The sequence below is a fragment of the Nelumbo nucifera genome, chromosome 8, assembly GCF_055504915.1.
Source record: "Nelumbo nucifera cultivar China Antique chromosome 8, China Antique-T2T, whole genome shotgun sequence".
NCBI classification, from domain to species: Eukaryota; Viridiplantae; Streptophyta; class Magnoliopsida; order Proteales; family Nelumbonaceae; genus Nelumbo; species Nelumbo nucifera.
Genome location: NC_142656.1, coordinates 10987666 through 11001445, shown reverse-complemented (window position 1 = coordinate 11001445; position 13780 = coordinate 10987666). Strand labels below are relative to the sequence as shown.

The 13780-nt window shown below is 34.7% G+C and overlaps 1 protein-coding gene across 1 annotated transcript; it reads right to left on the bottom strand.

Annotated features, from left to right (window-relative positions):
• Positions 1 to 3715: 3715 nt before the first annotated feature.
• On the bottom strand, positions 3716 to 10710 carry LOC104592609 (aldehyde dehydrogenase family 2 member C4-like). The gene is made up of 9 exons (XM_010252053.2): positions 10593 to 10710; positions 7795 to 7937; positions 7159 to 7542; positions 6225 to 6314; positions 5943 to 6116; positions 5709 to 5846; positions 4564 to 4701; positions 4381 to 4442; positions 3716 to 4232 (listed from the first exon to the last, which is right to left on the bottom strand). Exons 1-9 carry the CDS (start codon positions 10672 to 10674, stop codon positions 3959 to 3961), a joined length of 1485 nt encoding a protein of 494 aa, XP_010250355.1. The 5' UTR covers positions 10675 to 10710; the 3' UTR covers positions 3716 to 3958.
• Between the last annotated feature and the right edge of the window lie 3070 nt (positions 10711 to 13780).

Below are 13780 nucleotides of genomic sequence, written 5' to 3'. Positions count from 1 at the left end.
TAAAAGGGGTAACTCCTAATGAAATTACTTGCAACAACTTAGGATCATGTGCCGTTATTAGGGGGTGCCCTTTGGTTGAATGGTTTTCATTTGCTAAGGGTTGGTTTGAAAACAGCTGAAGTGGTTAAGGACTTATTTGCTTTGGCCTTTGTTCGGTTTTCTTCTTCATTTTTTAACGCCATGTGTCTTTTTGAGAAGATCTTCTTGACAGTTAAAAGATGCATTGATCTTTTGATATAAGATCTGAGTAGCTCGAAGACAGTTTAGCAGACGTGTATCTTTCCGTGCATCTGTCAATTTCTTTTCGTGTGAGATTAAAATGCGAAAGACGCGGAAAGTTTCCCGAAATCAGTCTGAAATGGGCTTCTCGTGTCTTTTCGACGCACCGTCTTTTGGCGGCTAGATCTTACACGAGCCAAACAGGAATAGACCAAAAGTCGGTCTTCCCAACTTGTAAACAACTAAAAGACCATGCAGAAAGATAACATTCACTTGGAAATGAGAATAAAAATGCTTGGAAGGATCTCTTCAAGTTGTTTTATTAGAGCTGTTGGATTGGAGCCTTCCACTTCAGGGATACATAGGGATAGTGTATACTACAAAGTGATGCTACATCGCGAGGTTTTTAAAACCGACCCGGACAATGAACCGGTCAGGGGTCCGGTTCCCAAGTTGAACAGTCCAACCGTTCGAACTGAATGATCGGCCCGTTCTGACAAAAAATAATAAATAAATAAATAACGGTCAAAACCGTTGAACGATTCGAACAGTTCTAACACCCGGGTCAACAATTTGCTGACCGGTTTCCAGTTTTTCTAATCCAATTTTTAAAACCATGCTACATCGTCTTAATACATGGGGTACCCCAATGATAAAGTCCACTTTTCATCCATTTGCAACCCTATCCCAAATAAAGTCTAAAGTCTTCTTCATGTTTTAACAATACCCATGCAACACATCCGAATGCAAAATGTGGTGTGGCTATATCAAATAAAATCACTTGCAATCTGTGACTGTATCAAATTCAAATTAAATCACCTGTGGTGTGTCTAAATCATTTTTGGGTTAAAAGTAAAATCATTTATACGACTGTTTTGTATGATGTGCCCCGTTGATAAGGTTTTTATCGTGATACTACTATACTATTATCAATTTACATTTAAATAAGTGGCTCAGATTGTCAGGGATATATTCATGGGCTGGGTACTCAGATTATCAGGGATATATTCATGGGCTGGGTAGCCTGACGGGTTGGCCTGGCACAGCCCATTCTAAGTCAGGTTTGGATATGAATTTAGGCCCATGAGTTAAGGCTTGGGCTCAAAAACACCAAGCTTGATATATTTTCAGATTGGATTTGGGCTTTCTCAAAAAAGCCCGGGCTGAGCCTGAGCCTGACTTTATATATATATAACAAAGAAATATATAATATGTTACTTTATTTATCCCTTCTATTTTTTTCAAGCTATAGTGAGATCTTTCATTATTCTTGGCTTTTGAGGTTTTTTAGTATAAATAAATCAGTTTTTTTATTGAGTAAAAAAAAAGGAAAATTATTTTTTTCTCAATTTTCTCTTAAATTTAAAAGATTCCTCTTAAGAGATAAGAATTAAGAGGAAACGAACATGCCCTAAGTGTAAGTGAATTCATCTACACGGATCATAATTGACCACTAGATATGTAAATTAAGTTCATTGAATTATTGTGGTTAAAAAATTTGACATATTGATTGGGACGGAGAAAACAAACAAATTATTAAAATTCCAAAGTGCTCTACGAATTAGATGGTTAAAACAAATTTGAGCATTTTGATTATTTTTGAAAAATGCCTTAAGTGGCACCCATAAATGGTTAGTCTTTATGAGCGCATTGCATGGTCGGTCATTTGAGCAACAAAATCACTATTTCTCTTTTGTAATTAGGGGTGAAAATGAATTAAGCTTTTTACAAGCTATTCGAACTCAGCTCATGAAAAACTCGATTCAGTTCGATCTAAATTGAGCTCAAGCCCAATATATATTTTAAAACTGACTCAAAAACAAAACCATTCTTTATCCAAGTGGTGGCTAATCAATTCAATCATCCAAATCAAATTGATCAACCTATGAAGTCATAGTTAGATAATAAAATTTTTAAAATAAAAAAAGTATAGAAAATTACAAAAATGAAAAAAAAATAGACACATTTATGATATTTTTGTTAATCAAATTAGAAAAATAACTGTAATAAACAAGAATTATTTTATTGATGATGAAAATGATAGATAATTTAGAATTGACCAAAAATGAAATTATTTTACTATTTGGCAAAGATCAATAGTTTAACTTTTGGGTCAAGTGTATTAACCTTTAATGTAATAAATAAATAATAAAAATTACTAAAATATAAAAATATGAAAATGAAAATACTACATAAATTTTACAAAAAAATAGGCACATGTATAATATCATATATTTATCATATTAAATAAAAAGTAAATGTGTCATATCAGAATTATTTTTACAAATAAAAATACAAAATAATTATAAAAAAAAATTGAACATATCTATAATTCTATATTTAAACTACTATTAAAAATATGAATAAGATTATGAAACTTTCTTTTGACTAAAATATTCATTTTTGAATTTAGTCCATATTTAATTATGAGGTTTAAATTGTAAATTGAACTATTACTTTTCACTTCATTCTAATCCCCTTTATTTAAATCTTACATTTTTTTTAATAAATGAACAAAAAAAAAGATAAAACATTACAAAAAAGTCTAGCCAAGCAGGTAGTTCTATCAATGATACTTGAAACTTCACAAATTGATATGATTATCACATATTTGGATGAGTAGTTTATGTAGTCACATTTGGATTTGGTAATATGCATTTGATTAATAATTAAAAACAAAAAATAAAAATACATAAAGTTTATAGAAAATGTTGGATACATTATTACTATCATTATCATCATCTAGAATTGTCATACTTACTAGTCTATCTAACTAACTATGTATAAAAATATTTTTATTTCTTATATGTATATAATAAATAATTTTTATAATTCTTATTTTTTATATATAAAAAATAATATTTTTTATATGAAGCTTGACTCATAGTTGAGCTGAATTCGAGCTCAAGTCTCTAGCTTAAATCGAGCTCAAGCCTAACATTTTTTTTTGTGAGTCAAGGTCAAATATCCAGATATTCGACCAATCCACCCCTATTTGTAATCAATACAACAAAACTTTCAATTGACAAAGTAGAGTGAAGAATTCTTTAGAAGAAAGAAGAAATAAGAAAGAAGTTGGACCATACACAAGTTTTACTTCTTGTTATTTATTAACCTTGGACCTCTTCAATGGGTCATATGATTTCCTCCATAGTTTTCAAAACTTGACCGGATTGGACGGTCAAACTGGAAAAACCGGGAACTGGGTAGGTAATCAGTTCCGTTTTTCCCCAAAATCGGATTTTTGCCAAAAATATTGATTTGGTCAGCAAACTGTTGACCCAGGCGGTTGAACCGTTTGAACCATTCAATGGTTTTGACCGTTTTTTATTTATTTTTTAATCTTTTGTCAGAATGGGCCGATTGTTTAGTTCGAACGGTTGAACTGCTTGACCTGGGAACCGGACCCCTGACCGGTTCGTTGTCCGGGTCAATTTTAAAAACCTTGATTTTCTCATTCACTGAAATACAAAAATTTTTGGACGGTTCTATTAGAGCTTTAAAGAAGCAAGGGAAGTGATCTATTCACCCCCTAGGCTTTGGCTGAAGCAGGCGCTATTTTATTGCATGAAAGTTGTTTTTGAATTATTATATGGAAGCAGCAGAGGTGATTTATACAAAGTTAATTCTTATACATGGACATGAGCAAGAAGTCGTCACAATTTGATTCCTCTACAATAACATTATGTTATTCAATCTGAGTAGTTCTTTGTTTTCGTCTAATTTCATGGATAAGGATTTAGAGCCAAGGAGAATCATGGAGGGGAGTCACAACAGACTTCACTTGGAGATACTTCTTGAGGGAGTGTAGCCCTAGATCCCTTCCAAACCCACTCATCTTATAACCCCCAAAAGGACAATCCATGTCAAAGGCAAAATAGCAATTTATCCAGATGATGCCAGCACGCACTGATCTTGAGACTCTATTGGCCAAGTTTAGGTCCTTGGTCACAATTCCTGCTGCCAGGCCATAACATGTCTTGTTGGCTTTCTCAATTGCTTCCTCAACAGTCCTGAATTATATACATGTTACTATGTTAGAAGAGAATACAAAGTACAAAGATGCTATTCTATAACCAATATTTTTCTAATAGGAATCACTCAATCTAAGTTATTCCTGTAAATTCCTGAATTGGATATTGAGAGAAATTTCACACTTACTTGAATTTCATAAGAGACATCACAGGTCCAAATATTTCCTCCTTCACTATCAACATATCCTCCTGGCAAAGTAGTAATTCAAAATTATTAAACAACCTTTGAATTCACAGTTGCTTATCGATCAATCCCTGATTACCTTTCTGTAATTACAGATTTCTGCACATTTGAGAAGTGAGACTATACCTTAGCATCAGCAAAAATGGTGGGCTCAATAAAGTAGCCCTTATCGCCAAAGCGTTTACCCCCAACCAACAAGGTGGCACCCTCCTTTTTGCCATGCTCAATGTATGAAAGGATCTTATCGAACTGTCTCTTGTCAACCTGCAACAAAGATGTTCATGGTTAGTATGAGCAAGCAATATAATGGAACTCCATACTTCATGAACTACCAAGGGAGACCAGAGAAGATACAACTAGAATTGGTTTTCTACAAGTTAGAGGAAATATAATTAGGGGATCCGGAATCAAAGCTCGGCTGAACTTGGATGAGTTCCATCATTCCCAGTGGTCCCCAAACACATGGTTCTTGATCAATTGGTGGGTCATTTCTTCAGTGTAGCTTAACTAAGCTCTATGGTGAATCCAATTGAAATTAAGCCATATCTTGCGTGCCTAAGAGCTAATAAGACAGGGTTGTTTTAGAATTGGTCTGAAAATAATAGCATAAAGAACAGTAGTATAGAGTCCTTGAAGTTGAAGTTGTTCCTCCAGTTCAAATTTCGAGTCGAAGAGATCGAGCATGGAGAATAAATATACTGTAATGGATCAACTTGAATATAATCTTCTTATGGTAGATTGGTATATATTAAAGGATTGCACAAAAAGGCTTCTACCATTGCTTCCAAAGCTTTCCCTACAACCTTGATTTAGCTTAAGAAGGCATTATTCCAAATACGCATTTTTGCATGGTTTAAATATGCAAATAAGTGTGAATGTAAATATGTAGTGTAAAACGGTCCATATAAATTGTAAAGTTGAGTTAGTTTTGCATTGACAAATTTACCTTCTTACCAAACAGACTTGTAGTTGTAATGGATGTAAACATGAATTCCAATAAAGTATATGCTTTTTTTATCAAAAGCCCACTTGAATGCAAATTTACTTCTTTTTTATTGATGTACTTTTACATCTTATTATCTATGTAAATATGCATCGGAAAATGTCTTTTCTGTGTGTTTTGTCATTTGTTAATACATAAACGCAATGTTGCCAAACATATGCAAAAATGAACCAAAGTGCAAATTTACTCTGAACCGGGATTTACACTCAATTTGCATGTTTCCAAATGCAGCTTAAAGGGTAATTGAATGACTAATCAACAACTTCACCTGAGGTCCCACTCGAGCATTGGGATCAAATGGATCCCCGGGCACCCAAGTTTTAGCCTTTTCTGCTGCCTTCTCCACAAACTTATCATAAATCTCTTCCTGAACATAAACACGGGATCCCGCTACACAAATCTCTCCCTGAATTTAGAGCTAATTATCAGAGTTACACTAATAGTAGTTGTCAAATATAATTAAAGAAAATCAAGAAAAGAAGAGAAAGAGAAAGGATTTTGCCTTGTTATAGAAATTGGCTAGAAGAGCAAGATCAACTGCATTGTCCACATCAACATCATTAAAAATTAGAAGAGGTGCTTTCCCACCCAATTCAAGTGAAACTGGCTTTAAATTGCTTTCTGCTGCAGCCTTCATGATTAACCTCCCAACTTCTGTGGACCCTGTAAAACTAACCTAATTAATCCATCACATGAAAAACCCAGGGTCAATAGAGTGTGCAAAGTAAGGTTGAAAGGAAAGAATTCTCCATTTAAGACATCATGAAATGAGAGGAAGGATTACCTTATCAACGTCCATATGAGAACTAATGGCAGCACCAACCGTACGCCCAAATCCAGTAACAACATTGAGTACTCCATCAGGAATTCCAGCCTTGTAGAATTGGAGGGACAAGAATGAAACTATAATTCATGGGTTACAGGCTTATAGAGAGAAAAAAATTAGATTAAAGAAACTATAAGGCCTGTTCTTCTTTGAGCAAGTTACTTATCCAAGTAAATGCAAGTGTTTCTTAGGAAATATTTACATGGGTAAATGCATTTGTTCACATGTTCTTTTATTTCCCAAATAAACAAGACAATGACCGTTTTAATCATAAAAAACCATTATTAAAAGGGACAATTTTGTCTCATTCAATTCAAGTGTTAGCAACTTCCCCCAGGTAAAAAAGTTACTTACCCACCTGAGACTTAATTTGAGAGATGCATATCAGGGAACTCCACATAAATCTGAAAAAAAAGGACATAGGTATCTTGATTAATGGGAACCAAAATCCCATCCACCAACTTCCCACCTCTCAAAATCCAAAAAATGAATAAACCCTAAGGGGGTGTTCTTTTTTTGGATTTTGAGGGGGGAATGCGGTCAGTAGGATTTGCTTCACATTGACCAAGAATCCCATGTTTATTTTTCAGATTAATGTGGGGATTAGGGAAAGTTTATTTTCCCCATCTCCTAAGTGGATAAATAACATTCTCACCTAGGAGAAAAGTTGCTAACACTTGAATGGAACAAAAATGCCCTTTTTAATAATGGATTTTTATGACTAAAATGGCCATTACTTATTTACCTAAGAGATAAAAGAACATGGATAAATGCACTTACCCGGATAAGTGTTTTTCAGGAAAAATTTACCCAACAAATGGAACCTAAGTGGGATGAGTGTGTTAATCAATCTTGAGAAATATGTATTTTGAGTTGATGGGTTGAAGCCTACCAGCTTAGCAAGATGGGCATAGCATAGAGCAGAGAGTGGTGTTTGCTCAGCAGGCTTGACTATTATAGTGCAGCCAGCGGCTAAGGCAGGAGCAACCTTGATAAAGAACATGGTAGAGGGAACGTTCCACGGGATGATAAGACCCACAACACCAATAGGCTCCTGCAATGTGTATGCTTGATATTGTTTTGACATCTTCAACATCTCTCCATGGATTTTATCTGCAGCGCCTGCATAATAACGAAGGAAATTTGCTACTGTTGGAATGTCATTGGACTTGAGCCAACTAAACAACTTTCCACCATCCATAGCATCAATGGCAGCCAATTCTTCTATATTTTGGTCTATTAAATCCGCGAATTTCATCATTATCCTTCCCCTTTCCTAGGCAAGGAAGCAGCAAACAAAGATTAGACTATACTATAATGGATGATGTGCCCTTGTGGAAATATGTTTGACTGCTTTTAATGATTTTTTACTAAAAACAAAAACTATTTTTTCATCTTCTTACATTTTGGTTCTATTCTTTCTATGGATTCCCTCTGAGAAGTTGAACAGTGAACTATGTTACCAAGGAAATAAAAAGAAAGCAAGAAAAAGAGTGGAGAGAAAGATATGGGACTAAGGGAAACTTACGAAGCCAGTCATACGAGGCCATTTTCCATGGTCGAAAGCTTCTCGAGCAGCCTGGACCGCTAGGTCAACATCTTCTTTGTCTCCTTCTGCAACTTGAGCTATCACTTCCTCGTTTCTTGGATCAATCGTTTCAAATGTTTTTCCTATTTTTTATTCATCCCAAAAAAGAGAAAAAATAATCAAAAAACAAACAATGACATAAGCCCCAAGGAAAGGTCACAAATTGGTGCATTTCAAATCAGTTTTGTTTCCGCAAGACACACACATAAACACACACATATCAATTTGGATCTCTTATATATGTGTGTGTGTGCTAATTATGGTTAGCATATCTTAACTCGTCAATTTGGATCTCTGCTGCGAGCGAAGATTGGCTGTGGAATCAATAATAGTGTAATAAAATACATGGGACCCATACCTTTCATAGTGGGGTTTATGAATTTATTATTGGTGTGAAGCACCGTCATTGGTTGATTTGGTTCAACAGCCCACTGAACACATTGCATTCAGCTAATCCCAATTCATTTATTGCTTGCAATGCTATGTAGATGGGCTATTTAACCAGCCACAAGTGAACACTAATTACATAGTGCATGATGTACATCGGTGCAAGCAACGAATCTTAGGGCTATGCTTGGTTTGAAGGAAAAGATAGGAAAAGGAAGAAAAAAATATCAAAATCTATACAAGGTTTGTAAAAGTTTCCTTGCCTTTCCTTTTCCTACTTTTTCCTTGACCAAACATAGCCTAAGTGTATTCACTTGTTCTCTCATCACTTAAACTTGTAGCTATGGTCCTCGTGAACTGTGGGTATGAACTATGTAGGTTACTGATCTAATGTGTTCATGGATTTAACACCCGATTAGAATCCATCTAAGTGGCCTAAACACTTAGGCCCATCATCACTTACTCATTACCATTGCTTTGGCTCTCCCTATGTGTCACCTTTGTGCGACGCCCAACCCTTTGCATTGACATGGAATAATCTTAGCTATTCACATTCGAAGAGTTGTGCTACCTATGGGGCTTTTTCTATATGACATGTTGGTTTATTTGAACTTCATGCAACAATAACGGTGTTGATGACCAATGTTTTAAAAAATTGACTAGGGCAAGGCTCCTTTGGTCTTTTGGGACATATAGATCTCAAAAAGGTTTTCAAAAAGTTATGGTATATGAAAGTTTACACATGTATTGAGTGTGCAACTTATAAGTTGTGACCTGAAGACCAGATTGAGCGGATTAACAGTTCAACTATTTGGGTTGGATGATTTTTACCAAGTCAACAGGTTTTGACAAAATCTTAGATTTTAGCCAAATCAAACCTAAAAGCATGGCTAGATAACAATTCAAATAGTTTGACCATCCAGGTCAACAATAGATTTGAAAACACGGCTGAAGACATGGCTACATGGACAATCAAAATTTTCTATCACACAACACTTGGGATCTACTGCTCGTTTTGTTGTGTATCACTTGCTATGTAACCACTTGCATAGCAAGCAATGCACACGCATCGAGCTAGAAATAGATTTGGACAATAATGGCCCAAGACCAACAACTAATGTTGGTTAGATTGACCTGGTAGTCCGATTCTCTTGTATCCCTTTATTCAAATAAGTCCAGATCTACCCTCAACAAAACGAGTAAGGATTAGCTGAGTGTAGTGGTTGTTCAGCAGGCTGTGAAACCAATGATGGTGTCTCATGTCTTTAGTAAAATGTATGGGATCCACACCTTTTCCAATGGAGCACATGAATTTATTACTCGTGTGGAATACTATCATTGATTCCACCTAGGGATGACCATGAGTTAAGCTTTTTACGAGTTATTTAAGCTTGGCTTGTGAAAAGCTTGATACGGCTTAATCTAAACCGATCTTTAAATTCAAGTTGGGCCATGATCGGGTTTCATAATTTATTGGTGAACCAAGTTCGAAAAAAACTAGATATTCAATTCGATTCGAATCCACCCTTATCCACAGCCCGCTGATGCATTCAACTAATCCCAATTCAACAAAAACACTTCCAATATGCTTCCAACATAATCTATATCTATACATTTCAAACATGTTTTGTACACATTGGGGGGGTCATATTTTGAGGCGCCAATCATGTTGAAAACATTGTTGTTTGGAGTAGATTTGTACTCTATCCAGACTCCCAAGTCCAACAGAATGGACTGATGGATAGAAGATAACCAAAAAATAAATAAATGCATTCAACTGTAATTTGTCTTTAGAACTCCGTTTGTTTCATCTAAAAGGAATGAAAATTATTTCGTTTTGAAAACATCCGGTCAATAAAACATTTTGGTTTTTATCATAACAACATAAACATATTTAAACCTTCCCTCAAAATACATAAATAAAACAAGTAATTTGACTATATATAATATCAGGAAAACTTATAACCAACCAACCGACATGATAAAGGGGTCATCAATCAGGTGTTAAGGTTATTCCTCAAAATTCACAAGTTACTTTAATTGGTCAAAATTCCTCCGGTACCATATCGTTCCGGTATCACAAATTTTCATTAAAACAAAATAAAACAAATAGAAAGGAACTGTTTTTTTTTATTTTTTATTTTCAATTAGGTTTTGCATTATATATATTTGTATCTGTACTCCTACCAAACTGAGCCTAAGCGAAAAATGGCTTCTAAAAAGAAAAAAAAAAAAATCATCTATGATTCATTAATTGACAAAGAGAATTAAAGGAGCTCCTCCGAAAACTGAAGGTTAAAAGAACAGTTTTACAAGCAAAATACATTAAGAAGAAGAAACGAATGAGAAACCTGAAACGGCGTCCACGAATTCTCCATTTATGAACAGCTTAGTGAACTTGATTTCCGGAATGCTGATGTTGTTCTCTGACATCGTTCTCTGTCTCCTTAGCTTTTTTTCTAGTTTCAGTTCCTTCACGTTTATGCTACTTATATAGGCACAAAAAGCTACGAATAACCACATGCAATTAACCATTTTGGATCTATCGGAAAAATTGACACGTGTTACACTATATATCGAACTGTCAAATCAATGATAAAATATACGGAGAAGTAATGCATTCACTGTAGAGCTATAAATATTCAAAAGTTTAAAATCTCACATTTTATGCACTCATATTCGTCATAAATTGGCATCAATTCCTAGCACCTACATTTAGTGCTTTAATAAAATTCTGACACTGGAGGTTAAATGATGATGGGCCCATATATTTTATAACTATTATGGAATAGTATTAGAACAAATATTATAATAAACTGATCCTATATCATGTTATTATAGGCTATGGGATTCCAGCCCAAAAATTCTGGACTTGGGCTTAGGTTTTGTGTTATGGGCTTTCATCGGACCTAGGCTATAAAAATTTTCAGAATAGCTTAGCCCAGCCCGACCCATGATCATCCTTTTTGTCTGGGGTCACAATTCATAAGCCAGTAAAACAGTTATCAATTTTGTCATACAGCTGCATTCGGTATCCATTTCTCCGAATTCAAATACGAAGTCCAATTAAGATCAATGCAAATAACTTGAATTTGGATCCATTTATAACATATCATTTTTGGATCCGTTAACAACCAAGGTCTTGTCGATGTGGCAAATTGATTTGGGCTTAAAATGCCCCTACAGTGTCAATGGATCGGTTTTGGGTTGGATTCCGTCTAAATCAAAATTTATTTGGATGGATTGGACAGACCAATAAGACATATTGAATTTGGACGAACTGGACGAACCAATATGACATATTGGATTGGACCTGGTCTGTCCATAATGAACTTATATTGGATTTGAGCCAATATCGGGTTCATTGATAGAAGATAAGAATATTGTGTCAATGGACCTGGTTTGAATTGAAACCTATCTAAATTAACAGGAATTTGAACAGATTGAAAAGTGTCTGGACCGATCCAAAATGATCTAAAATATTCATTGGATTGGATTGAATCAGGTCCATTTGTAATGGACTCAGATTGGACTAGACAGGATTGGACCAAGTCCACTCCTATTGACTAGTGATTCTTACCACATGTCTAGTATGAGTTTATCTTTTTGGACTAGTTAATATTAAAATATTATAATTTTCAGTGATTAATTTTACTTGTCAAAAGAGTTTACATCAGCCCCTGAAAACACCCTACAGCACATCCCAACCATGTATTGAAAACATTTCCCGATGACAAGTACAAAGAAAGGTGGTGAACGTTTTAGGCGCCCCCTTGTGGCGAACTGATGTAAACTTTTGTCAAAACAGTAACAAAGGTGGGGTACAATAACAAAGGTGTTGGGAAATTGAACAAAGTCCCCACTTGAGACATGCGAGAATGGGGCAGATTTGATATCAATTGAAAAGTTACTTATCTATGTCAGGAATCCAAACATCCCCTAAACAATCAAGGTCTTTTTCAAGTGCCAAATTGATTTGGGAGTGGATTACTTCAAATTAAGGATTAAAATATTCATACGATATGATACATTTGATAAGGGATGTATTATATTGGTATTCTACAAAGATAGCTTGGATATATCGATACACATATATTTTGATTTTTTAAAGCTTTTCAAGTTTTTCCCCAATCCCCCAATTATTATAAAATAAAAACAAAAAAAAATATAAAAAAACATCAGTATTGATAAAATTGATACACATCGATATTCATGTTTGAGTATTAGATGTATTGATATTTAAACCCTTATTCTCATGTTTGTGGGTTCGAGACAAGAGAATTGACAATTACACACAAACATGGCCCTTAAGGTGTATTTGGTTGAATTAAAAAAAAAAAAGAGAAATAGGAAAGTTAACAAATTTCACAAATTTCCTTCCAAATTTTCTTTCAATATTTTATTTCTCTATTATTTTTTAAGCAAAATCTAATGCCACTGAGGTCACATGCGACCCCAATGAACCAATAAAATGCTAAAACACCAGCATTTGAAATAAAAAAAAAAGTTGATGTGATGTCCTAAGTTTATTTCAAAACCGACCATGATTTGGATCGGTTTCTTCTGTTATTTTTTATCTAACCAAACATAGCTTAAAGGAAAAAAGAGTTAAATGTTATACTTTCACCAAAACCCAACTTGCATCAGAACCCATCATACTTTCACCAAAACCTGCCCTTGAAACTCTTTGCCAGTAGGGCACAACAAATATCACCCTTTAAAATAAGGGTTAAGTACTCTGCAACCCAATGCAAAATTTTTGTCATATTAGTAGCCCCCTTCCCCCCTATAAATCACATTCTGTCCATGAATTTGGCATCAATTCACGGTCATGATTCATCCCCCTGTACAGTGGGGTTACAAAATTTTGACCTGGACTGATCAGTCATTCTCCCTTAAAATAACTTTCTTGAAAAAACTGTATTGGACATGGAACTGTTCTGGCCATTGGTTCCTGGGTCAAAATGGTCTGACCATCCTATTTGAATGGACAACCTGTTCTGATATAAAAAATAAAAAAGAATAAAAACATCCAAAAAACGTTGTCTGGATTGATGGGTTGACAGCTCGACCACCCAGGTCAGGGTAAACCAGTTCAACCGTCTGGTCTGATCCAATTTTCAAAACCATGCTTTTGAATCATAAAATCTCATAATTCAGTTATGACCTTAAAAATTATTTACTAATGTTTTTTTCTGAAGGCCTAACTAATGTTTGGTTTGTAAATTATGTAATTAATTAAGCAAATGTAATTTCCTTACTAGTAATTAGCCTTTTTGTGTGTGTTTTTTAAGTGTAATTTTCTTCATGGTAATTCAATTGCAAGCCTCAATATGGCATTTACTACTGAAATATAACCTTCTTTAGTTATGAATTGTTGGAAATTATTGCCCACCCTTGAGACATAGTAGAATGGTCAAAGGGATGCAACACAGTGAATTGTTGGAAAATTTTGTTTATGGGATCCAATTCAGATTCCTAACTGAAAGGGATGTGCAAGCATAAATCTATATTGGAAGTAACATAGTCTGGTATCCCT